Here is a 27,931-nt window from a genome sequence, read left to right as displayed (position 1 = left end):
CGAGGATTACAGTCACAGACGGTTTGGTGTAGTATAGAGATGATTACTGTCACAGTTTCCCTGCAGGAGTCGGAGAGGAAAAGTCCCCGCAGTTAGAGCAGCGTGGTCGGGCGGAGGTGTGGTGTAGTCCTAACCCATGTGGTGCCCTATAGGCAAGATATCAGCTCGGTTTGTCGGGGTTTCCCCCCCGAAATTTTGGCGCTTTTCCGACACATTTTCCTCTCTCTTTCTTAGTTTTTTTTGGTGCTTGTTGAGCCGTTTCTGGCTCTATATTTGTCGTTTTTTGACACTTACGTTGGTTTTAAAGCTTTTTTCCGAAGTTTTTTACACTCTTTTGTCTATTTTCACGCCTTTGCATCGCTTTAGTGCTTTCTTCATCTCAGTAGTCGCATTTTCTGTCATCGAGGACACCATTTTCCATCGTTTTGTCACTTTTTTTGTTGTGTTTTTAAATTTTTTGCAAAGTTTTTGCATTTTTTTTCCACATTTTTGTTGTTTATTTTCTAATTATCTGTACTTTTCTTTACTCATTTGGACCGCCGGCGTCCTTAGCCTTTGCCCATACTGCCTCCGTCCCAGGCCGGGCCTGGGAGGTGGGGGTGGGAAGGGGTTCAGGATGCAGCAGTGTGGCCGGGCAGAGTCCTTCCGGCTGCTGCTGGTCTGCTGGCTGGTTGTCGGGCCGGTGCCGGTGCTGGCTCAGCTCCGCCACCCTGTGCCGGTGCTGTGGATGATGACCAGGAACCAGAGCGCCGGCGTGGCCCCGGCTGTCCGGCTCGCTCTGCAGGACCTGAAGAGACAAGCGCCACCGCTGGGGGACTATGAGATCCAGCTCCAGCTGCTGGACTCGCAGGTCGGTCTCACACTGTCACAGCTGGGGGGAAAATGTACCTAGACTAAGATCAAGTGATCAAGATCAAGATTTACTTCATTGTCATTGTCATGTGTACTTCTCTACAATTATAATATGGTTCCCCCAGCTAGTGTCAGTATAAAACAAGTAAATAAATAGGATAAAAAACACATCAAATACAGCATACAGACATATAGGAGGAGCTTGGGCACAGAGTATTAAAGTGCAGTGGAGAGTAGCAGCTAAGTGACTAACTAAGAGTGTTAGTCGTTAAGGTACATTATTAATTATGTCTAAAACACGCTTTTAGATTTGAGAAAGCTTTATTGTCTTTATGGGAACGCAATAAAGGGAGATTTTACTGTTTATTTTCATATGTAGACCACATTGGACCAGGTCCAGATCCAAAACCACTATACCTAGACTTGTCAAATGACAAACTTGTGAAACTTGTGAAAGCTCTATTCTGGATCTAGACCTGGTCTAATGGTCTACATTTTGAAAAAAAACAACTGTGAAATCTCCCTTTATTGCGTGATGAAATGATTGTGCCTGGGGTGTCTCCCCTTAAGCCCCTTACGCACCAACCCGTTGGCAGAAAAGCCAGTCGGACTGATCAGTCTCCCCGAGGTCCAAAAAGTGTCTCCGAACACACCGAAGCGACGCCGAATTGAGCATAATGTGTCTCCATAACAGCAGGCGGCGCTAATCTGTATTGTCGCCCAAAAAATGAAAACCGGCAGCTGATTGGACGAACAAGTCACATGGGTCTGGCTGCTCTGTCAACAACCCGTAGGTCCTATGGCGCCATTTTGATGCTACCAAACGATCACCCGACCTTAGCGTCCCATTGACTCCCATTCATTTTGGTGCCACTTTGACGGCGAATAACTTTCCATCTGAAGCATTTAAAGACTCTATTTGTCCGTTGTTTATTTCTAAAGAAACACGACAATGTATAAAAGGCTCCATTACCTTGTACCTCACGTTATGGCTCCGTAGCAGACGCTTTTATAACAATAGGCTAACGATTGTGTCAGAACCACGCGACTTTCTGTCGCATAGTAGAGGAATTACCGTATAGTACAGGAGAAGCTCACAGGCAGTTTGGACTTACATGAGCTGTTTAGGTTTAATGACTAATGTTAACTAGCATGTTAGTGATCAGTAATTAGCCTGTGCCTATGTTATCTCCTTACATATACCTACGCTCTCCGTCTCTGTAAGATTGGGAATGATTGAGATTTCTCTCGGCACAGCTACCAGAAGACTTCACACTTTCAGACAGGTTGCTCACGTCACATCTACGTCTTCAAGCTCAGTTGGAGGCTGCTCAGTAACGCTCAGCCAGCACCGGGAAAGAGACTTCTGATATCCTTCACTGGTCTCCGTGCAGAGACACGGGATCTGGTGGTCCAGTTTATATACTGTCTATGGGATTTTTCAACGGAGCATAATGGCGGCTCTTTCAGAATACGATCTCATATCGTACCAAAATAGTTCACCAAAACGTGTTTCTGAAAACATTTTAAGAGAGAAATAGGCCGTGCAGTTGCTGAATCTATCTTCATTTCAGATCAACAAAGGTCAGTTTAAAAGATTTTCGTCAGATTTTGAGAGACTCTAGTCACGCTCATCCCGCTCGTCATTTCCGGGTTAGCTCTCCACCAATCAGATTGGTCATGGAGTCAGACTGCCCGCCTTCCGACGCAACATACCGACAGCTGATTATCGGGTTGGTGTGTCAGCGCCTTTAAAGACATCCCCTTTGACTTTGAGAAACTGGGACATTTTATAGTCCAAACAATCAATTAATTAAAATCACAACTCAAATCCGATCGGCACCCATGTATCGGTAAAAGAACCAAATCGGGACAAAAAGCATATCGTCCCATCCGTAAGATGTCAGTATTTCATGTGTTCATCATGTCTCACAGTATTTCATATGTTCATCATATCTCACAGTATTTCATATGTTCATCATGTCTCACAGTATTTCATGTGTTCATCATGTCTCACAGTATTTCATGTGTTCATCGTGTCTCACAGTATTTCATATGTTCATCATGTCTCCCAGTATTTCATGTGTTCATCATGTCTCCCAGTATTTCATGTGTTCATCATGTCTCACAGTATTTCATGTGTTCATCATGTCTCACAGTATTTCATGTGTTCATCGTGTCTCCCAGTATTTCATGTGTTCATCGTGTCTCCCAGTATTTCATATGTTCATCGTGTCTCCCAGTATTTCATATGTTCATCATGTCTCGCAGTATTTCATATGTTCATTATATCTCACAGTATTTCATGTGTTCATCGTGTCTCCCAGTGCGACCCTGCCGAGTCCCTCAGAGCGCTGTTCGACGCCATGTGGGCGGGGCCAAAGTACCTGCTGCTGTTTGGAGGCGTGTGTCAGTCGGTGACGGCGCTCATTGCTCGCTCTCTGCCGGCTCTCAACCTGCTGCAGGTACACATCTCACACACATTAGTACTTACTTACCTAGTATACTTACAGACTTTTACTTAAAGGTGCAGTAGGTAAGCCTAAGTGTCTAACTGTTCAGATGCACCAATCAGGGCCAGGGGGAGGTGTCTAACTCCGTGTCAATCACTGCTCATGCACACACATTCATTCTCCCTTGTGGGGGGAGGGGCTTAGGAGACCGTTTTGGGCTTTAGTAGAAAGGAGGGAGAGGGACTGAGAAGTTGTCGATGTTCAAATTCTTTGGCTAAGTTCTGGATCTTCCCAGTCCTACCTACAGCACCTTTTAAAGTAACATTTTCAATGCAGGACTTTTACTACAACAGAGTATTCTTTACAGTGTGGTGTTATACACTTAAAGATTTAGTGCGTTACATTTTGATATTAATGAACGTCTGTTACATTCGAGCCGTTGCCAAATTAGCTGCTACAAAGCTAATTAAGTCTCCACACAACTCTCTCTGGGTCTCTCAGTATGATTATGTTCAGAAGATTGTGGCGTGAAGATAATGAGCTCTTCTGAAGAGTCCATCATGTTTTTTTAATCATCTGTGTCCTCCTTGGCTACTAGCGTGGAGGAGGGGGGGGGATACAAGCCTTGTATCATGTGGACAGTTTAGTTGTCATTACTTAGAATTCCTTTAGCACTATACCTTTAACTCTCCTGATGTCCTCGGGTCAGATTTGACTTTTCACAAAGTTTCTACATCAGAAATTTGGGTTTTCTTTCAATCAAACTGTCAAAAGTAAAACAAATGATTGGTTCACTACTTTCATTGAATTTGGGTGTTTTATAAAATGTTATAGCATTTGAAAAATAAAATTGATAAAAGAATGTTGAAAAAAACCAACAAAAAGGTATTTTCAATTTAAAAATTTGACCCAGAAAAACAAAAAGTTTACGGTTCAACGTGCAACTCTGTGTTTTTCTGGGTCGAAATTTCAACATTTTGTTGTTCTTTTTCTACACTTTTCTCTACGTTTTTGTCGATTTCATTCCAATTTGTTTGTTACTTTTTTGGCGTTTTTGTCAATTTTTAACACTTTTGTTTTCCTCACTTTTTTGTCACTTTTAAAAAAAAAAATTGTCACCTTTGGCGATGTTTTTGATGATTTTTATGTAACTTTTTTTTATGAGCTTTTTCCAACATTTGTCACTTTTGTACGTAATAAAGGATCTGAAAACTTGTTCCAGCGCTGATTATGACAGGTAACTCTCCGCTGCTCCGTGTCCTCTCTGCTGTCTCAGGTGTCTTTTGCGGCCTCTTCCCCGAGCCTGTCCAACAGAAAGTGGTACGGGAACCTGTTCAGCACGCTGCCGTCGGACCGAGCCCTGAACCAGGCCGCGGTGAAGCTGCTGCAGCGCTACAAGTGGACCAGAGTCGGTGTCCTCACGCAGGACGGACACCGCCTCTCAGAGGTGATGCTCACACTATCCATTAATGTGTGGATTATGTTCTGGATCAATGGGTTTGTTTTGGTCTCTAAAATGTCAGAAAATGGTGAAAAATGTTTATCAGTGTTTCCCAACAAGCCCCAAGAGGATGTCCTCAAATGTCTTGTTTTGTCCCCAACTCAAAGATCTTCAGTGTCCTGTCCGAGAGGAGAGAAGAAACTAGAACAATATTCACATTTAACAAGCTGGAATCACACAAGTTTACCTGTTTTATCATAAAACGTGACTAAACTGATTAATAGGTTAACAATAGGTGCAGTTAGTTTAATAGTTGACAACTAATCGATTCATCTTTGCAGCTCTGGCTGAACATTATTCATGATGCTAATGATGATGAGCTCTCTATTTTCTGTGTGTGTGTGTGTGTGTGTGTGTGTGTGTGTGTGTGTGTGTGTGTGTGTGTGTGTGTGTGTGTGTGTGTGTGTGTGTGTGTGTGAGTGTGTGTGTGTGTGTGTGTGTGTGTGTTGCCACGTGTGATTGTATGTGTGTCTGTGTGTGTGTGTGTGTGTTGCCACGTGTGATTGTGTGTATGTGTGTTGTTGCCACGTGTGATTGTGTGTGTGTTGTCACGTGTGATTGTGTGTGTGTCTGTGTGTGTTGTGTGTGTGTGTGTGTGTTGCCACGTGTGATTGTGTGTGTGTGTGTGTGTTGCCACGTGTGTGTGTGTCTGTGTGTGTGTGCGTGCGTGCGTGTGTGTGTCTGTGTGTGTGTGTGTGTCTGTATGTATGTATGTGTGTGTGTGCGTGTGTGTGCGTATGTATGTATGTATGTGTGTGTGTGGGTGTGTGTGTGTGTGTCTGTATGTATGTATGTATGTTTCTGTGTGTGTGTGTGTGCGTGTGTGTGTATGTGTGTGTGTGTGTGTGTGTGTGTGTGTGTGTGTGTGTGTGTGTGTGTGTGTGTCTGTGTGTAGATGAAGAAAGACCTGCTGAGACAGCTGCTGAAGGCGGACATTGACGTCATGTCCACACAGAGTCTCTCTGGAGACGTCTGCAGCAGCCTGAGGAGGCTGAAGGTAAATCTCTTTCATCATCTTTCGCGATGTGGTTATTGCGATGACGATTAAAATAACAAATATTGTGCAGACCTAATCTCTTTAATCCAAAACCGAACTCACGTTAATGTCATAATGAAATTATTTACTTGTTTTGTTTGACAGGAAAGTGACGTTCGGATCATCGTGGTGCAGTTTGAAGAGGATTCTGCCTCTGAGGTTTTCTGCTGTGTAAGTACACTAAAGTGCCAAAAGTAGGTGGACACCCCATTTCCCGGTTTATTGCCAAAAAGCAGAGATGGGAACTCAAGTTTGAGACTTGGACTCGAGTCTCACTTAAGTCGCATACAGAGTGACTTCAGACTTGACTTGAGACTCAGGGCCCTATTTTAACGATCTGAGTGCATGGTGTGAAGCGCCTGGCGCAGGTGTGTTTAGGGCGTGTCCAAATCCACTGTAGCTAGTTTGACTGGAGGAAAAAAGGGTCCGTGCGCCAGGCGCCTGGTTCTAAAGGGTTGTACTTAGTGTCTTCATTAATCAGAGGTGTGTTTTGGGCGTAACATGCAATCAACCAATCAGAGATCATCTCCCATTCCCTTTAAAAGCCAGGCGCGTTTGGACCTTGGAGCATTGCTGTTATGATGGAGGATTTGCACCCTAATATTTTTATTTGTAATCTTCTGCATGTGTGTGTGCTGCTGTGTGTCCCTGTGTGTGTAACAAGCATAGTGTGTGCGTGCTGTGCACGAGCCTAGGAGCATTTTACTAATGCTCTGTTAAAATAACAATGAAATGCTGCGTTATTGACTTTAGACCAGGTTTTTGTTGGTCAGTGGCGCGATCACTCCCGCTGCCTCAAGATAGCAATACACCCATAATGCACCTGAACACACCTCCCTGTAAGACCAGCACGCCCAGAATGCACCTGAACACACCTCCCTGTAAGACCAGCACGCCCAGAATGCGCCTGAACACACCTCCCTGTAAGACCAGCACGCCCAGAATGCACCTGAACACACCTCCCTGTAAGACCAGCACACCGATGAGCTGGGTGCAGGTGCATTTGCTATTTAAATGACGTGGGTGCCGGACGGGGAATTGACAACTGCGTCGGTCTTAAACTAGCAAAGAGACGCTGCGTGCAGGATAGGGCCCACTGACTGTGGAGAAGTAGCATTTCAAAACATCTGAGCTGTCCCTTTAATGTCTGTGTGTTTCAGGCCTACAGACTGAACATGTTTGGAACGCGGTACCAGTGGATGGTTGTGGACGGAGGAGCAGCTGGATGGAGTCTGGGGCGGCAGGTTCCCGGCTGCACGGCCGACAGTGTGCAAACGGCGGCAGACGGATCCATCCGGCTGCAGACGAGACGGCTCAGCAACACCAACACACCGGGAGTCTCTGGACGGGTCAGGAAACACTTCCTGTGTGTTATTACTAGGGTTGCACCAAATCCAGATTTTTGGGGTTTGGCCCAATACCGAATCCACTGGTTATGATTCTCCCGAATCCGAATACCGAATCCTCCTCCCATCCTCTCAGTCCGTTAACACAGTAAAAACATTAAATAAGTAAACAACGTCCACAGCCTCTAAAATAGTTAAATGTAACAACTTAATGTTGAATTCACACGCTCTTTTCACATTGTAGGAAAGCACTTTGCTATCGCCAGATGAGTGACAATTTTGGCTAACCAGTGTATGATGAAGGCATGTTGGATGAAATTAGAAAGCTAACAAGCAGCAGCTGGCCGTAAGGAAACTCATTTGCAGAGAGAACTGCTGACAGCCCGGGAGAGGCACTGTCTGGTTACATTACATTACATGTCATTTAGCTGACGCTTTTATCCAAAGCGACTTACAATTGCTGTATATGTTAGAGGTTACACTACTACTACTACTACTACAGAGGAGCAACTATGGGTTAATTGTCTTGCACAGGGACACATTGGTTGACGCATCGCAGTGGGAATCAAACCCAGATCTCCCACACCAAAGGCATGTGTCATATCCACTGTGCCACTGGTTAACACCAGTTTTTAGCAGTGACTGTCCTTCCTTTGCCGTACCTGAAGTTGCTGCATTCTGGCTGCTGTCTGGAGATTCCTTCATGCACAACTCGTATTCTTTTGGATGTTTCATACCAGATGTTGTAACAGCGGCCATGTTGTGTATAGTTTAGGGTCCTCGCCACCACCAGACAAATCAACATTGAACAGATTGAACATGTAGCTGGACTTCAATGGCCTTCTTTTGACTGAAAGTACTGCCAAACAACAACTTGTTCTGCTCACCAGTTCCATTTCCACTTTCTCACAGCCTGCTGCATTGAACGCTCCACCTACGTAAACACCTTCCTGTAATCAACGTCGCCATCATTACAGCGACCAGCGTAGCGTGCGTAGTGCAAGCAGAGGGTTCGGTTCCCTGGGAAAAAATTCTAAGGTTCTGCAGAAACCCAACCCCATCAAAAAGCCCAATATTCAGCCGAATCTGAAGTCGAATCCTGGATTTCGGTGCATCCCTAGTTATTACCTTCTGATTATGTTTGGGAAATGAGAGACTGTGTGGAGTCACGGCGTAAAGATGGAAGATTAGGTTATCTTTACAACAACCTTTGTCTAGCGCCACCATCACCAAAATAATAAAAGAATAGAAAGGTCTCTGAGCGCTGTGCTGCTGTGTCTCTGCAGACTCCTCAGGACTATGAGGACTCGTACCTCCGCCAGCTGACCCAGGACGGGTCAAAGGTCAGCAGCTCCCTCCATAGCTTCGCCTACGATGCCGTATGGGTCGCCGCGAGAGCTCTGAGTCAAGTGCTGGAGGCGGTGAAGCACAGAGAGAAGTACGACAGCCAGAGAAACAGCAGCATCGGGGAGGAGGAAGTTCATAAGACGCTGCTGGACGCCGTGAAGCAGACGCAGTTCCAAGGAATCACAGTGAGCACATAAAAAACAACAAAAACACACCAGAAACACACCTGAAACAAATCCTAAAACACACATGAAAACACAGCTGAAAACACACCTGAAACACACAATAAAATGCACTTAACAAATCCTAAAACGCACCAGAAACACACCTGAAACAAATCCTAAAACATACATGAAAACACACCTAAAACACAGCTGAAAATACACCTAAAACACAGCTGAAAACACACCTAAAACACAGCTGACAACACACATAAAACCACACCTAAAACACAGCTGAAAACACACCTAAAACACAGCTGAAAACACACCTAAAACACAGCTGAAAACACACCTAAAAACACAGCCGAAAACACACATAAAAGCACACCTAAAACACAGCTGAAAACACACCTAAAACACAGCTGAAAACACACCAAAAACACACATAAAAGCACACCTAAAACACAGCTGAAAACACACCTAAAAGACAGCTGAAAACACACCTAAAACAGCTGAAAACACACCTAAAACACAGCTGAAAACACACCTGAAACACACAATAAAATGCACTTAACAAATCCTAAAACGCACCAGAAACACACCTGAAACAAATCCTAAAACATACATGAAAACACACCTAAAACACAGCTGAAAATACACCTAAAACACAGCTGAAAACACACCTAAAACACAGCTGACAACACACATAAAACCACACCTAAAACACAGCTGAAAACACACCTAAAACACAGCTGAAAATACACCTAAAACACAGCTGAAAACACACCTAAAACACAGCTGAAAACACACATAAAAGCACACCTAAAACACAGCTGAAAACACACCTAAAACACAGCTGAAAACACACCAAAAACACACATAAAAGCACACCTAAAACACAGCTGAAAACACACCTAAAAGACAGCTGAAAACACACCTAAAACAGCTGAAAACACACCTAAAACACAGCTGAAAACACACCTAAAACACATAAAAGCACACCTAAAACACAGCTGAAAACACGCCTAAAACACGCATAAAAACACGCATAAAAACACGCATAAAAACACGCATAAAAACACGCATAAAAACACACCTAAAACACACCTAAAACACACATAAAAACACACATAAAATACAGCTGAAAACACTCCTAAAACACAGCGGAAAACACACCTAAAACACAGCTGAAAACACACCAAAAACACACATAAAAGCACACCTAAAACACAGCTGAAAACACACCTAAAACAGCTGAAAACACAACTAAAACACAGCTGAAAACACACCTAAAACACATAAAAGCACACCTAAAACACAGCTGAAAACACACAAAAAACACATAAAAGCACACCTAAAACACAGCTGAAAACACACCTAAAACAGCTGAAAACACACCTAAAACACAGCTGAAAACACACCTAAAACACATAAAAGCACACCTAAAACACAGCTGAAAACACACCTAAAACACAGCTGAAAACACACCTAAAACACATAAAAGCACACTTAAAACACGCATAAAAACACACTTAAAACACATAAAAGCACACCTAAAACACAGCGGAAAACACACCTAAAACACAGCTGAAAACACACCTAAAACACAGATGAAAACACACCTAAAACACACATAAAACACTAAAAGCACACCTAAAACACAGCTGAAAACACACCTAAAACACAGCTGAAAACACACTTAAAACATAAAAACACACCTAAAACACATAAAAACACCTAAAACACAGCTGAAAACACACCTAAAACACACCTAAAACACAGCTGAAAACACACCTAAAACACAACTGAAAACACACCTAAAACACACATAAAAACACACCTGAAACTAGAGGGTGAACATTTTTCCCGTGGTACAGGAGTCAATTTCACTGTTGGTAACGTGATAGGGATGCAATGCGGTGAGTTCGCCCAAAGATTGCGAGGCATTTCGTTTTAGAGAGAACCACTTACAACTCAGAATACGTTTGTTGATTGGGAATACCGTGACCCGCGGGAGTCCCGAAAAATGGGGGGGCAGTCACGTGATCGGGATATGACGCGAGTATTTTCATGGGCTTGGGATGGGATGGGAGCAACAATTGATTCCTGTGTCACCCTCTACCGGAAACACACCGGAAACACTGGTGTATGTATGTGTATTTGTATATGTTTTTGTGTATTTGTTTAAAATCAGTTTTGTCTGTTTAGGGTCCAGTTTTCTTTCGAAACGGGGAGAGGATGACGTCCATCGAGCTGATCCAGTTCCAAGGTGAATACTGAAGTCGGTGTGTTTCATAGAGCTGCAAAGATGAATTGATTACTTGTCAGTTATTAAATCAATCGCAAACTATTTTTGATAATCGGTATTGAGTAATTTTTTATGAAAGAAAAGTAAATTGTCTGACATTTTAGAGACCAATCAACTAATCCATTAATCCAGGAACTCCACACATTAATCGACAATGAAAAGTGTGTGTGTGTGTGTGTGTGTGTGTGTGTGTGTGTGTGTGTGTGTGTGTGTGTGTGTGTGTGTCTGTGTCCTCAGGCAGCAATGCTGTGTTGGTGGGAGACTTCAGTACCTCCACCCAGCAGCTCCGTCTGATGAACCAGCTGCTGATGTTTAAAGGTGATTACAGACCATAATAACACTGCGTACATTTACATGCACACTAATATTCCAGTTTTTGCCCTTTTATTATTCCGCTGGATGTTGACTGTTTGCTGCTGCAGGTCCCGGACCAGCCAGAGACCGCGCCGTGGTGCTCCCCCAGCGGCAGCGTGTCGACCTCCTCCTGCACGCCGTTGTGTCCTACGCTGCAGCTGTGACCATCTTCATCACTCTGACCGTCCTATTCTTCACCGCCATCTACCGGAAACACTGGTACGGCTCCCGCAGCTCCACCTCACAGCAGGGCTATTATATAGTCAACTAAAACTCAAATAAGCAGAATATTTACCAAAATATTTTTGGTAAACTGAATCTAAATAAAAACTATAACCTTCAAAAAACTAAACTGAACAGATAGATAGATAGATAGATAGATAGATAGATAGATAGATAGATACAATAACATAGATAGATAGATAGATAGATAGATAGATAGAGTTAGATGGATGGATGGATGGATGGATGGATAGGGAGATTTTAGGCATCCAGTAGCTTAGACAACCATAACACAACAAACACACATATATCTCACATACAGGTGCTATGGTAGAGTGTGTGCAATGTTGGTAGTGCAAAAGTGAACAGTGCAATAGCTTATTATTAAATATTAACTATGACTATGAAAAGACAAGAATGTAAACATAATAGAATTGCTCACACACACTCAAACTAGACTAAAACTAACAAACACATTGTGAAAACTCACTCAAACTAAACTAGAATGAAATCCAAAAGTCAAAACTAAAATAAAATAAAAACCTTGCCTCAGAGTCAGCTGTTGAACTTAGTCTATATCGACCAAGTTTCACTTCCGGGATTGCTCCGTTACCGCTGGTATTTTCGGCCGGATGTCCGTCCCCTTCCTCTGTCTCTGTGTTGGCGTTCTAACCTCCGGTGGATTTGTGAGGACTATGGTTAACTGCTCCTCAGATCTCTGCAGGGTAAATCCAGACAGATAGCTAGACTATCTGTCCAATCTGAGTTTTCTCTCGCACGACTAAAACTACTTTTGAACGTACACGTTCCACCAAAACAAGTTCCTTCCTGAGACTATTTAGCAGAGGCACCGTTGCTGTGGGTACGCGATCTGTGCTGCCTGCACGATCCGAGGTGCGCATGCGCAAGATGTTCCATGCGCAGATGATAATCCAGTTTTACGCGGCCGCTGTGCTCCGTTGTATGCCACCATGGTGACTGACACAGCAGAGTAAGGTCAGCCATAGTTAACAGTTACACTTCCCTGAAAGGTTTTCAAAATACACCTCCAACTTGTTTAACTTACAAAGAGACAATAAAGGAAACGGTATATTTAGGAAGGGGTCTGTGTTGAATGAATATCCTACATTCTGTTGTGTTTTTTGCCCCAAAATGTAATTTTCTCTGCACGTATCAATAAAGTAGGCTACTATAGCATATACTGTAGCATACAAAATGTAATTTGCTGGTCTTTTAAATAGACTACACAAAACATTGGCTATTTAGAAAATTATGAAGGCTAACAAAGAGACTTAGTTGTGCGTTACATCGAAATTATAGCCTAGAGAAGACTACCTGACATTGAATGAACTGTTAGCTAGGCTACTAGTCTACCATGCAACACAACGTAACATAATAATTTGATAGCTGTTTTCATTTGTTCCTATGTATAATCCGGTGAATATTTTTGATTCTGTACTTACATGTTATTGTGTTAACTTAGAATTATCTATATGTTCTTCATATGACAATTTTCTTTTTTTTCTTATTTTGAAGGAAAAATCATTTAATTTCCAGGTCTAACAGTTGTTATCTGTGTTTCACTTGACGGAGATTTGTCACAAAGGGCGGCTCATGGGTGAGTCCATTTTACAAAAAAAAAAAGCGCGAACACTTTGCGCATGTCGGATCGTAAAGGCAGCACAGATCGTGTACCCACCGTGGCTCCGTCCGGCGCTTCACGCCGCCCAAGACAATTGTGATTGGTTTAAAGAAATGCCAATAAACCAGAGCACGTTGTTCTCCCATCCAGGAATGCTGTGTGGACTAGCCAGACCCTCCTTTGCTGCGCTGTGGAGGAAGGTCTGGCTATAAGAGACTATAATAAAGTAAACTCCTGCCGGTGTTTCTGTCCCCTCTGTGTGTGTGTCTCTGCAGGCTGCTGAGGGCGAGCGGTGCATCCTGGGACGTCCTGCTGCTGCTGGCCGTCCTGCTGTCCTCCTCCTCGGTCCTGATCGCCGGTCTGGACGGAGCCTCGCAGTCCGACCGCACTTTTGAAGTCCTCTGCTCAGTGAGTCCACACGGCTGTACAGACAAATGTAGTAAAAAGTACAATATTTACCTCTGAGATGTACTGGAGTACAAGTAGAAAGGAGCAGAACATGGAAATACTCAAGTAATAATAATATTGTCTCTCTACATACTACTCTCTACTGCTGTCTCTCTACATACTACTCTCTACTGTTGTCTCTCTACATACTACTCTCTACTGTTGTCTCTCTACATACTACTCTCTACTGTTGTCTCTTTCATACTACTCTCTACTGTTGTCTCTCTACATACTACTCTCTACTGTTGTCTCTCTACATACTACTCTACTGTTGTCTCTCTACATACAACTCTCTACTGTTGTCTCTCTACATACTACTCTCTACTGTTGTCTCTCTACATACTACTCTCTACTGTTGTCTCTCTACATACAACTCTCTACTGTTGTCTCTCTACATACTACTCTCTACTGTTGTCTCTCTACATACTACTCTCTACCGTTGTCTCTCTACATACTACTCTCTAAAGTTACCACTGCTGTGGCTACATCCAACCGCCCGCCCTGCTAAAATGACAAAGAAAAGAGACTGAAGCTTTGTGCGTGTGGGTCGGAGCCCCGAGGAGATGCTACTTTCACATCTTTCAAAGCGTTTCAACAATCCCCAACCGTCTGTCTAAGTATTTCAATTTGAACTCAAGTTCACGTTGGATTTGTTTGTTCCTGCAGGTTCGTCTGTGGACTCTCTCTGTGGGACACACTGTGGGCTTCGCTGTGCTCTTCACCAAAACATGGAGGCTTTATTCACTCCGCAGAATCAAACAGACTCAGGTAAATAAACATAGAGGTGTTAAGGCGCTGACGCACCAACCCAATTATCGGCCGCCCGACAGTCTGGCGAGGTCGGTGACTCGAGTCTGTTCAGTGCCGTCGTCAGCCGGAGGAGCCATCGGCTTTAAATTTGGGCCGATTTGACATGTTGAATTGGCCAGTGGGCAGTCGGACTCAATGACCAATTACCTGAAATGCCATGTGGGATGAGCGTGACAAACGCCACTCAAAATCTGACGATTTATTTTTTAACTGACCTTTCTTGATCTGAAATGAAGACAGATTCGGCAACTGCTGACAATTTCTCTCTTAAAATGTTTTCATGAGATCATATTCTGAACGAGCCACCATTATGGTCGGTTGAAAAATCTGGGAGCAGCCAGACCCACGTGAATTTTTTGGAGCCCCGAGGAGCCTGCTGTTATGGAGACTTATTACACGCTCAAGTTCTGAGGTGCTTTTTCGACCTCGAGGAGCCGACTGATCAGTCCGACTGCCTTTTCTGCCGACGGTCGGCCGTCGGGTTGGTGTGTCAGAGCCTTTATTCACTCCGCAGACACTAACAGACTCAGGTAAATCACATTTTTCTCTGAATTAGTTCTCTAACAGTGAAATGTAACTGTGACTGACGGATAGCGCTCTGTCTCCAGAAGCAGAGAGCCGGCTGTGTGGTGCTCTGGATCTTCCTGTTGGATGTGTTTGTTTTGACTACCTGGCAGATCCTGGACCCTCTCAGACGGGTGGTGCTGCAGCACGGCTTACAGGTAAAAATCCCAGGATGATGTCTGTGTGTGTTGATAGTACGGATGGATGGAGTCCTGTTCATTCCTGTAAGAGTTGCTCAGTGGTGCATGAAGCAGAAAAACTACAATACCTCATAGGGCTGCACAATATATTGTTTTTGTTTTTTTTATGGTCATCGCGATATAACAAATTGCGAAAGGCTGCGAGATATGGCGAGAAACACTCTGAGATCTTTTGTTAGTTGAGAGATAATATCAGCAGAAAACTGCACTTTAAAATGTAACTGTCATTCTTTATTAAGTGCTGCCTTTAATGTCAACTTTTGATTATGGTAGTCCATAAAGGGACTTTGGTTGTTTTTTTCCTACGTTCAATATTTTGCATGTATCCTCAGTTATAATAATAAATACATACAGTACAGGCCAAAAGTTTGGACACATCTTCTCATTCAATGCGTTTCCTTTATTTTCATGACTATTTACATTGTAGATTCTCACTTAAGGCATCAAAACTATGAATGAACACATATGGAATTATGTACTTAACAAAAAAGTGTGAAATAACTGAAAACATGTCTTATATTTTAGATTCTTCAAAGTAGCCACCCTTTGCTTTTTTGATAGCGCTGCAAACCCTTGGTGTTCTCTCAATGAGCTTCATGAGGTAGTCACCTGAAATGGTTTTACCTTCACAGGTGTGTCTTGTCAGGGTTAATTAGTGGAATTTTTTTCCCTTATTAATGGGGTTGGGACCATCAGTTGTATTGTGTAGAAGTCAGGTTGATACACAGCCGACAGCCCTATTGGACAACTGTTAGAATTCATATTATGGCAAGAACCAATCAGCTAAGTAAAGAGAAACGAGTGGCCATCATTACTTTAACAAATGAAGGTCAGTCAGTCCGGAAAATTGCGAAAACTTTGAATGTGTCCCCAAGTGCAGTCCCAAAAACCATAAAGCGCTACAACGAAACTGGCTCACATGAGGAACACCCCGGGAAAGGAAGACCAAGAGTCACCTCTGCTGCTGAGGATAAGTTCATCCGAGTCAGATTAGAGACCAGATGAATGCCACACAGAGTTCTAGCAGCAGACACATCTCTAGAACAACTGTTAAGAGGAGACTGCGCGAATCAGGCCTTCATGGTCAAATAGATGCTAGGAAACCACTGCTAAGGAGAGGCAACAAGCAGAAGAGATTTGTTTGGGCCAAGAAACACAAGGAACGGACATTAGACCAGTGGAAATCTGTGCTTTGGTCTGATGAGTCCAAATTTGAGATCTTTGGTTCCAACCGCCGTGTCTTTGTGCAATGCAGAAAAGGTGAACGGATGGATTCTACATGCCTGGTTCCCACCGTGAAGCATGGAGGAGGAGGTGTGATGGGGCTTTGCTGGTGACACTGTTGGGGATTTATTCAAAATTGAAGGCACACTGAACCAGCATGGCTACCACAGCATCCTGCAACGACATGCCATCCCATCCGGTTTAGTTGGACCATCATTTATTTTTCAACAGGACAATGACCCCAAACACACCTCCAGGCTGTGTAAGGGCTATTTGACCAAGAAGGAGAGTGATGGAGTGCTGCGCCAGACGACCTGGCCTCCACAGTCACCAGACCTGAACCCAATCGAGATGGTTTGGGGTTAGCTGGACCGCAGAGTGAAGGCAAAAGGGCCAACAAGTGCTAAGCATCTCTGGGAACTCCTTCAAGACTGTTGGAAAACCATTTCAGGTGACTACCTCTTGAAGCTCATCAAGAGAATGCCAAGAGTGTGCAAAGCAGTAATCACAGCAAAGGGTGGCTACTTTGAAGAAACTAGAATATAAGACATGTTTTCAGTTATTTCACTTTTTGTTAAGTACATAATTCCATATGTGTTCATTCATAGTTTTGATGCATTCCGTGAGAATCTACAATGTAAATAGTCATGAAAATAAAGAAAACGCATTGAATGAGAAGGTGTGTCCAAACTATTTGGCCGGTCTGTACATTTTGTTATGTGGTTTGGCAGTGAATAACAATTACAGATTTAGCACATAGGGTGATACACTTCTGCGGCACTGTAATGACACTCTTCAGGTGCTGAGCTCCATTCTGATCCTAGAACCGCCACTGAATGTACCTGCTGATGTTTGGGCCACAATGTCAAATTGGCTTCAATGCCCGGAGCACTTCCTGGGGGCTGGTTAAAATCAGAAGTTACGTCACTTTGGTAACGCACGAGACGCTGAATGAGACGTAGCTATAAACAAAAGTTTTCCAAAAGACAACCAAAACACTGAAAAAAAAGTTTACATTTTGACCCAGAAAAACAAAAAGGTGAACGGTCAACGGGAAGACAACACAAGGATTAAAACTGCGACCGTTACCTTCTCTGGTTTAGATATGAGGACGGGGAACTCTGCTGTGGGTCAGATTAGAGGGGGGGGAACAAACGACAGATATCCTCGTGTGGTTTGGAAGACTTGTTGACAACAACACACACACGTCTCTGCGTAATATAGACTTTCTATGACATGTAGACAGCCAATCACAGACATTATTAGATCTTGATAGAAGCATGCTGCGTGCTCATTGGCTCACAGACGCTGATGAGATTTACTTCGAAGGTATTGAATACAAGACTTTTTTCGATACTCGATACAAAGAAGGCAATTTGGTCAGGGCCTAAACTTTGTAGCTAGCCAGCCCGAGTTGTTTCTCAGCTGGTTTATTAACAACATCCTGTGTTTGTCTCAGAGTGAGTCAGCTGATCAGGACGTCGTCATCCGGCCGTACTCTGAGCTCTGCAGCTGCACCAACATGGAGCTGTGGCTCACCGCCGTCTACGGATACAGAGCTGCTCTACTGGTCAGAACACACACACACACACACACACATACACAAACACATACAAAACACACACACGCACACACAGACAGACACACACAGACAGACACACACCCGTGCACACACACACACACAACACACACACAAAACACTCACAACACACACACACAGCACACACGCACACACACACACAGATAGACACACACACACACACACAAAACACACACAACACACGCACACACACACAGACACACCCATACACGCGTGCGCACACACAGTACACACACTCGCAAACACACAAAACACACACAACCCACACACACACACACTCACAAACACACAGCACATACACAAAACATACACAACACACGCACAGACACACACATACACGCGTGCGCACACACAGTACACACTCACAAACACACACACACATATACACACAAAACACACACACATGCAACACACAACGCACAAACAGCATACACACAGAAAGAAATGTAAACAAAAAGAATAAAAGTCAAACGTTGAAAGCACCAAAAGTGTAAAAGCATGTCATCTCATTGTCATTGTCCAACAGCACATTCAAATCAAATAATTATAATATTATAATATTGTCCCATAGGGATAATCATTTCCACACATCTTCTTTTCATATTCCATAGCACAACAACACATAAAAAAACACGTAAAACAAACCCAAGGTGGCGTTTAACTTGCCCCGGACAGCACACACACACACTCAAACTCACAGATACACACAAAACACACACAACACACACAAAACACACAACACAGACAGACAGACACACACGTGTGCATACACACAGTCTACACACACTCTGACAAACACACACAAAACACACACACAGACACAAAACACACATAAGACAGACACACAGACACACACACACAATGCACAAACCGCATACACACAGACACAACGCATCAAAAAATACGTCAAAGCGTCAAAATTGTAAACAAATGTCAAAAGCATCGAGCACTAACTCATTTCTCCCGAACGGGCCGCTGGGTTTTATATTTACTCGCCCAAAGTGGCGTTTAACTTGCCCCGGGCAACCCTGTTTAATGAACCCTGGTTATTAATATTTTCCACTTTCAGTGAGTTCAATATTTCACCCAACTTCAGTCCTGATCATAACTACCAAATATGCATTTGTCTTCAGACTTTTAACCCTTTTAAATCACAGTTTTTTTTTGTGCTTTATGTAAAAACAACACAAAAATTGAATGATTTTTTATTTCAGGGCCTGGGGTGTTTCGTGGCGTGGAGCGCCCGGACTGTGCCGGTGGGTCATCCTGCCGTCAGCGGTAAACACCTGGCGCTGAGTGTGTTCGCTGTGACGGCGTTCAGTGTGTCGGGAGCAGCGGCGTCGCTGCTGACGTCCCACAATCCTCCTCTTCAGTTCTGTCTGACCAGCGTGCTCATCCTCTGCTGTGACGTCTTCACCCTGGGCAGCCTGTTCGGACCGAAGGTCAGTCCGCTCGCCCTTTCCTAATTCTTTTAGGCTTTCAGTGTTTGCCCTGGGTTTGTCGAAAGACTTACTGGGCGCCGATTTCAACCCTTCTGAAGCGAGTCATCCAGCGAAGATTTACCGGCGAGTAAATAAGGAACTCCTGGTACGGCCACCTTTGATCTACATGTACGGCAGAACAGAGAGCTGGTTTAAAATCAGCAGTCATTCCTTTAAGCTACCAGCTGACGCTAGCGCAAAGCCCGACGCAGTTGTCAGTTTCCCGTCCAGCGCCCGCGTCGTTTAAATAGCAAATGCACCTGCGCCCATCTGTGCGCCCATGGGCGTGCTGGTTTTACAGGGAGGTGGGTTCAGGTGCATTCTGGGCGTGCTGGTCTTACAGGGAGGTGGGTTCAGGTGCATTTTGGGCGTGCTGGTCTTACAGGGAGGTGGGTTCAGGTGCATTCTGGGCGTGCTGGTCTTACAGGGAGGTGTGTTCAGGTGCATTCTGGGCGTGCTGGTCTTACAGGGAGGTTTATTTCAGGTGCATTTTGGGCGTGCTGGTCTTACAGGGAGGTGTGTTCAGGTGCATTCTGGGAGTATTGCTATCTTGAGGCAGCGGGAAGTGATCGCTCCATTGACCAACCAAAACCTGGTATGAAGTCAATAACTCAGCATTTCATTGTTATTTTAACAAAGCATTAGTAAAATGCTCCTAGGCTCGTGCACAGCGCGTGCACACTATGCTTGTTACACACACAGGGACGCACAGCAGCACACACACATGCAGAAGACTACAAATAAAAATATTACGGTACAAATCCTCCATCATAACAGCAATGCTCCAAGGTCCAAATGCGCCTGGCTTTTAAAGGGAATGGGAGATGATCTCTGATTGGTTGATTGCATGTTACGCCCAAAACACACCTCTGATTAATGAAGACACTAAGTACAAACGTTTTGAACCAGGCGCCCGTGTTTTGGACACGCCCTAAACACACCTACACCTGCACACCTGTGCTTAGATCGTTAAAATAGGGCCCTTAGTCTCTTAGTGGATTCTTTGGACCGTAATGTTCGAGACTCTCTAAAGTCTACCTTCTCTGGGAGCATTCTCAGACATGTTAGCTGTGCTTGTATTTGGTTGCAGCTCTTGTATGTGTGTGCGAACGGCAGCGAGCTGCAGGATGAAGTTGCAGACGGAGAAGAGGAAAAGAGGGAGCGGCTGAGACGGTTAAACCAGCAGCTGAAGAGTCGAACTGCTCAGGTGAGCACATAGAACGCATCACTTTATTTTAGTCTGTCTGTCTGAGTGAATTCATACCGCAATGCCATTTGTTGTGTTCTCCACAGCTGGATGTAGAAATAGAAACCATCACCATGCAGCTCCGTGACGCGTCTGATCCAGCTGCTCCGGAGCCGAAGCCTCACAGGACGAGAGGAAGTAACAACGGTAAAACCAAAACATCAAGTCATACTGTTCAGTAAACCAGCGAGGGTTTGCAAGTATCTGCAAGTTTCAACTTGTCTGGTCCAGAATCTTTGGTCTGAACTAGAGCTGTAATCGAGCCTTAAAAGTTCGGCTCCACAAGGCCCGAGCCCGACAGAATTCGGCCTGAGCCTGACAAGTACATTTTGATTGACAGCTTTTTAAAAGCCCAAACCCGTTTACAGCCCGACATTTATTCATTATGTGCACGCACAAAGTTCTTTGCCTTTTGTCAAGAATGAGTCATTTATACATGTTTATTCATATAAACAGGCCTACATTTTATATAGACCTTAGAGGTCCCCTAATACTGTATCTGAAGTCTCTTTTATATAGACCTTAGTGGTCCCCTAATACTGTATCTGAAGTCTCTTTTATATAGACCTTAGTGGTCCCCTAATACTGTATCTGAAGTCTCTTTTATATAGACCTTAGTGGTCCCCTAATACTGTATCTGAAGTCTCTTTTATATAGGCCTTAGTGGTCCCCTAATACTGTATCTGAAGTCTCTTTTATATAGACCTTAGTGGTCCCCTAATACTGTATCTGAAGTCTCTTTTATATAGGCCTTAGTGGTCCCCTAATACTGTATCTGAAGTCTCTTTTATATAGACCTTAGTGGTCCCCTAATACTGTATCTGAAGTCTCTTTTATATAGACCTTAGTGGTCCCCTAATACTGTATCTGAAGTCTCTTTTATATAGGCCTTAGTGGTCCCTTAATACTGTATCTGAAGTCTCTTTTATATAGACTTTAGTGGTCCCCTAATACTGTCTCTGAAGTCTCTTTTATATAGACCTTAGTGGTCCCCTAATACTGTATCTGAAGTCTCTTTTATATAGGCCTTAGTGGTCCCCTAATACTGTCTCTGAAGTCTCTTTTATATAGACCTTAGTGGTCCCCTAATACTGTCTCTGAAGTCTCTTTTATATAGACCTTAGTGGTCCCCTAATACTGTATCTGAAGTATCTTTTATATAGACCTTAGTGGTCCCTTAATACTGTATCTGAAGTCTCTTTTATATAGACCTTAGTGGTCCCCTAATACTGTATCTGAAGTCTCTTTTATATAGACCTTAGTGGTCCCCTAATACTGTATCTGAAGTCTCTTTTATATAGACCTTAGTGGTCCCTTAATACTGTATCTGAAGTCTCTTTTATATAGACCTTAGTGGTCCCTTAATACTGTATCTGAAGTCTCTTTTATATAGACCTTAGTGGTCCCCTAATACTGTATCTGAAGTCTCTTTTATATAGGCCTTAGTGGTCCCTTAATACTGTATCTGAAGTCTCTTTTATATAGACCTTAGTGGTCCCCTAATACTGTATCTGAAGTCTCTTTTATATAGACCTTAGTGGTCCCCTAATACTGTATCTGAAGTCTCTTTATATAGGCCACAAACTGCCACAAACATTTTCATGCCATGGGACCTTTAATATAATTTTTTTATTATTCATGACTAATGTAGGCTATAGGCCACTTGAAAGTAGGAACAAAGAAATAAAATAAGTCCTCCAGAGGCCAGCCTCCGTTTCACCTCCTCAGTGCTAATTTGCTGCGCAACCCGGAGCGCAAGCCCGAGCCTGTGTAAAATGATAGAAATTAAGACCGAACCCATCTGGTCCCGTCGGGTTCGGGCAAAGATCTTCAGCTCTTGTCTGAACTTTGTCACGTCAAACGGCAGTGCTGGATACAGGAAGAACAACAGATTTTGCAGCGAGGAACTGCAGCTTTCTCAGTCAACAGAGCATTCAGGAGAGGAATTTAAATTGAATCAATGATATTTACCATAAAAATGTCACCTTCTAGTAATGTGCAAATATCTACTGAGCTGTAAACAGAGAACAACCTTTCCCTTCTCTTTATGATGGAAACGTATGCTGCGTTCCAGGCAACCCGTAACCTGTGTTTTCACCACCTTCTGCCCGTGAAAGTGCCCTGGAACACCAGTCAAACCAGTAAGTTACTCCCCGTGAACTGGTACCAGATGGTTGTACTCCCAGTTACAGTTTTTGACGTCACACACACATAAACAACAATGGCCCCTGTTGATGCTGTACAGACGCTTGTGATTAACGGTGAGAAATAGAAATAAATAGGCAACGTAAAGTAATAATAATATATTATATATATATATATATATATATATAAATATATATATATATATATATATATATATATAAATATATATATATATAATTGTATAATAATTGTAATTCAAAACAATACACATACAATTGTGTACTACTACAGGTTATGTTTATTAAATGAAGCCCAAAGTATGTTGCCAACTAGAAATCACTAGTATCAGCTAGCGCTAGCTAACATCAGCGTTAGGTAGCCTAACCCTGAAACACTACAAAGTCGTGAGTCGTGACTTAAAGTTTTAACTTACGTGTGAAAAATTTTGTCTGGAACGCAGCATAAACTCCTGATTGGAACCACCACCCCCCCTTCTGTGACATGGTTAAAAATGGTGTCTGGAACGCAGCATTATTCTGAAAAAGACAATATTCCTCTAAGCTGTTTACGCGGCTAATGAAAGAGAATATTCCACAAAAAATATCTGTTTACATGCAGCCGTGCAAAACAGGATTTTTCCAGCGTGTTCCAGTGATGGAGGACATGTTGGAGTGTGTGAACACAGCGTCTCTCTTTCATTCCAACCAACCTCCCCCCCCCGCCCCCCGGCAGGTGGAGTCAGATCTGTGAGGTGGACTCATGCAGCTCAGGTCTGTTCTGACAGAAACTCAGGGACCAACCCTTCAAGTCCAGACAGCATCAACTCTCCTGAACGGTGAGAAACGGATTTTTACTCCATTAGCCAGCAGCTTCCTTCTCTGCATTTCTTTCCTTCTCTTCCTCCTTCCTTGCATACATCATTTCTTCCATCTTCTTTCCTTCCTTCCTATTTCGATACATTTATTTATTCTTCCTTTACTTTCCTTCCATTTGTCCTCCCTTTTAGTCCATCCTTCTTTCCTTACCCCCTCTTCTTCTTTCCTTACCTACCTCCTTCCCTATGTACTTCCTTTCTTCTGTTCTTCCCTCCTTACATACTTACTTAAAAACATACGTAAGTGTAGAGCTGCAAGTTGTCAACTATTATATTAATTTTATTTGTCGTTCGACTGGTCGTGACTGTTTTCCCAAGATTCCGCCTGCCTGTATACGTGAACGATACTGTCTTTCTAAACTATGTTTTTAATAAACTGTCTGTACACTTAAAAAGTTCTCAATGCTTCATTTGCTACCATGGAAGTGTGGTGATATTTTGAGCCTTGTTAGTGGTGTAGAAATAGAGATTTCTTTTTACTTTACCCTCTGCCCTGACGACTAGCGTTATAAGCTAATTAGCGGTTAGGGGCAGGAAAGCTACGATACCATTAGCAGCATTAGCAGCACCTGTGAGTTTATCATGTGACAGAGAAACCACGAAAGGCAGAGCAGTATGTCCTGTATGTCCCTTACCAGCTAACGTATTTCTAGATGTAGCATGAATATGGAGCAAATGTAAAATTCCAAGCGAATAGGAATACTGGGAATTGATGGTTGAGGTCAATATTCATGAAAAAGGACAAGTTGGTGAACGGGCAACACCAATTTTGATAATGAACAACTAAACACGTTACATACTGGGACTTTAACTGTTGTCGTTGTCGCTGTAGCTGTATCCCAGCTAGCCTCAACCCTTTACTTAATTACTTTAAGGCAGTCCCAGTCTTTAATATACTGTATAAACTAGGTACTGTTTGTATATATTTCATTTGTAGTGTTTGTATTTTGATTTCCTTGGTGTGTTGTCTCTCAGCGTGCGGCGCCGTGTGTCCATGCAGCTGCCAATCCTTCATCATGCCTACCTGCCGGCCGTGGGCGGCATCAGCGCCAGCAGCTCCAGTCTGTTCGCTGGCCGGGACGCCTTTGCTCACAGCGATGACAACTTCCTGTTAACCTGACCCACGTTGCTGCTGAACCAATCGGCCGGCAGCGGTGACCTTCACCTGGGACTGTTCTGAGCCAGAGGATTCTGGTCCTGTAATTTCATAAATGTTATTAGATATGAAAAGAAGACAGACTTTAAAGGGTAACTTCACAGGTTTTTTTCTACGTGGACCCCTCATTTCCCTTTGTGTTTGTGTCTAAGTGACTAATGGGAACAACAATCTTTGAAATTGGTCCAGTATTGAGCGAGAACGCTGTAACTGGCAGCTGTGAACCGGGCTGTAATGTAATCCTACAGGACAAATGTTCAGAGTCAGTCAGCGTCCACTAAAAGTTTTCGCTGCTGACAGACTCAGATTATTATTCTAAGTGTCTGACAACATTATGAAAGGATCCCTACAGAGATAGACCTTTTAGTTAAAGAGTAAGATCCTATGTCAACATTTTTAGAAAAGGTTGTAGCAGAGCAACTTATCACTTTCCTTGAGAACCATGGCATTTTTGACAAATTTCAGTCAGGTTGGGTGCCTGGTTAGCTCAGTTGGTAGAGCAGGCACCCATGTATAGAGGTTTACTCCTCAACGCAGTGGCCTCTGGTTCGACAATGACCTGCGGCCCTTTGCTGCATGTCATTCCCCCTCTCTCTCCCTTTTCATGTCTTCAGCTGTCCTCTATAAATAAAGGCTTAAAGGAATACGCCACGATTGTTAAAATAGAGTTATCACCATCTCCTCTATATTTATATAGGTGGGCAAACGCATTTTTGTCTCAGTGCATGCATTGTCTTAGTCTGGCAGCGCCGCCGCTAGCTTAGCTTAGCATAGTGAATGGAATCCTATGTTGCCGTTAGCATGTCGTGAGTAAAAGTGAGCCAACAACAACAAAAACAAAACCTGGACAACCTCTAGTGACATTATGATGTCAGCTGAGTCTGGGGCACACACGGTTCATCTGCCTTTGACTCCATTGAGCATACTATTATGATCAACAGACTTATTTTCCATAATGTTGTCAGACACTTAGAATAATAATCTGAGTCGCTAGTGGACGCTGACTGACGCTGAACATTGGTTCTGTAGGGTTACAATACAGCCCGGTTCATCTTAATACTGGACCAAGTTAAAATTTGTTGTTCCCATCAGTCACTTAGACAGCTTGAAAAATTCTTAAGTTGCTCTTTAAATCATTTTGTTTGCCATTAAAATGTTCTATATCCTAAAATGTTTTTCTGTGGGCTCACAAGAGCAACAAATACTGAACAATGAACGGAGATAAAAGTGTTAATTTTTAGGATTACGAAATCCCGTGTAAACATGAGCTTTGAGCTGCTTCAGGCTTCAGTTCAACTCTGTCAACAAACAAAGAGACAAAGAGTTTGACATCAACCAGTTCCACTTCTTTGAAATGGGAATCATTAAACTAACCCCTACAGTTTCTGTGGTGACACGCAAATGAAGAAGACCTAAAATATTCTAGGATGAAGACATACAGTATGCTCTTTATTGTCATTTCACCAGGTCCAAAGAAATGTTGTATGGCTTCTGTCACTACCCGATGTGAGTCGAGTGCAGATGTGAGTTGCGCATGCTCAGATTTAAACGGTTTACGGCATAACGCCAAGGGATCCGGATCTGGCTGCATTGTGAAATCCATACAATAATAAACGTTTCTCATTACAAACAATAACAGAAAATGGAAATCATTTCAAAAACGTTTCAGCTATCTTTGATTGTTTTGATTGCTAACGTTAGCTCAAAACCAAATCGCGATTCAAGTGACAGCCTTTGTTGTGTTTGATTGCTAACTTGTAGCCAGCAGTGAACCAACTTCGTTATGTAAGTCCATTTTTATTGTGTTGACATTTATACACACTTCCATGAATTCCAGCAGGGGGAGACTCCTTAAACCTGCATTATATCTGAATTCCTGCAGGGGGAGACTCCTTAAACCTGCATTATATCTGAATTCCTGCAGGGGGAGACTCCTTAAACCTGCATTATATCTGAATTCCTGCAGGGGGAGACTCCTTAAACCTGCTTTATATCTTAATTCCTGCAGGGGGCGACGCATGCGGTTGCAAAAGGAGGTTGGTTTCTGTAGAAGTCTATGAGAAAGTGACCCACTTCTCACTTGATTTATTACCTCAGTAAACATTTCCATAATGTGTTTATGGTCTCAATCGCTAGTTTTAAGTCTTCTGCAACACAGAATGATGTGATTGACAGTGAAAGTGTGTAACCTAACGTGGCTCCTCCCTCACTCCTCACTCTCGTTTAAAATCCTCACATTCGCAACCAGGATGGCTGCGCCCGTAACGGCAAACTCGACGACTCATAACAGATCTCCACCAACCAATGGGTAACGTCACACATGCTCTGTCCATTAATATTTACAGTCTATGCTTTTGTCGCCCTAGTGTTGCCTTCCTTCTTTCTACTGTGTTTTTTCCCAAAGTTTTTATGACTATTTTCAACCTATTCTTGCCTTTCTTCCTTCTTTTTCCAAGTTTTTCCATCAGCATTTAAATGTTTTCCAGGTCCAAGGAATACTATTAACAGTCTATGGTTTCTGTTCTATTCTAATCATAAAACACATTCTGTGAACATTTTGAGTGTAGTGTCATCATGGGAAATGACCTCTCTGAGTGGTTTTCTGTGCAGTGAGACAGGGGCGCATCATCTCCCCTATCCTCCTCCTGGTCGTCATAGACTGGACCACAACCAACACCACAGCAGACAGACCCAGAGGCATCCAGGGGACTCTGTTCTCCCAGCTGGAAGATCTTGACTTCGCTGATGATCTTGTTCTCCTATCAACCAACCGGTACAAAATGCAGGCTAAAACTGATAGGCTGAACAACTTTGCCAGACAAGTTGGGCTCAGTATCAACACCTCCAAAACACAAGTGATGTGTGTCAACTCCATCCCGACAGCACCCATCCTTGTTAATGAGGAACCACTTGAGTTTGTGGAAGATCTGGGCAGTCTTGTCAGTAATGACAGGGGGGCATC

At 43.3% G+C, this 27,931-nt stretch overlaps 1 protein-coding gene across 3 annotated transcripts; it reads left to right on the top strand.

Annotated features, from left to right (window-relative positions):
• LOC120561551 (gamma-aminobutyric acid type B receptor subunit 2-like) lies at positions 1-26,595 on the top strand. 3 transcript variants are annotated; one of them, XR_005639615.1, is made up of 19 exons: positions 1-850; positions 3,180-3,317; positions 4,582-4,752; positions 5,702-5,803; positions 5,948-6,013; positions 7,003-7,191; positions 8,475-8,720; positions 10,905-10,965; positions 11,242-11,322; positions 11,427-11,577; positions 13,498-13,630; positions 14,336-14,437; positions 15,088-15,201; positions 17,927-18,037; positions 19,282-19,509; positions 20,639-20,755; positions 20,842-20,941; positions 22,869-22,935; positions 23,672-23,733. XR_005639615.1 is itself a non-coding variant. In XM_039804681.1 (19 exons), exons 1-19 carry the CDS (start codon positions 137-139, stop codon positions 24,931-24,933), a joined length of 3,069 nt encoding a protein of 1,022 aa, XP_039660615.1. In that variant the 5' UTR covers positions 6-136; the 3' UTR covers positions 24,934-26,595. The 3 variants fall into 3 exon arrangements, 2 of the variants coding, with proteins under 2 accessions (XP_039660615.1, XP_039660614.1); XM_039804681.1 differs by lacking the exon at positions 22,869-22,935 and adding an exon at positions 24,789-26,595 and having other exon boundaries at positions 6-850; positions 15,091-15,201; positions 23,672-23,774; XM_039804680.1 differs by lacking the exon at positions 22,869-22,935 and adding an exon at positions 24,789-26,595 and having other exon boundaries at positions 6-850; positions 23,672-23,774.
• Positions 26,596-27,931: the final 1,336 nt, after the last annotated feature.

This window comes from Perca fluviatilis, chromosome 7 (genome assembly GCF_010015445.1).
Source record: "Perca fluviatilis chromosome 7, GENO_Pfluv_1.0, whole genome shotgun sequence".
In the NCBI taxonomy this organism is placed as follows: Eukaryota; Metazoa; Chordata; class Actinopteri; order Perciformes; family Percidae; genus Perca; species Perca fluviatilis.
This window is presented reverse-complemented; position numbering and strand designations above follow the sequence as displayed.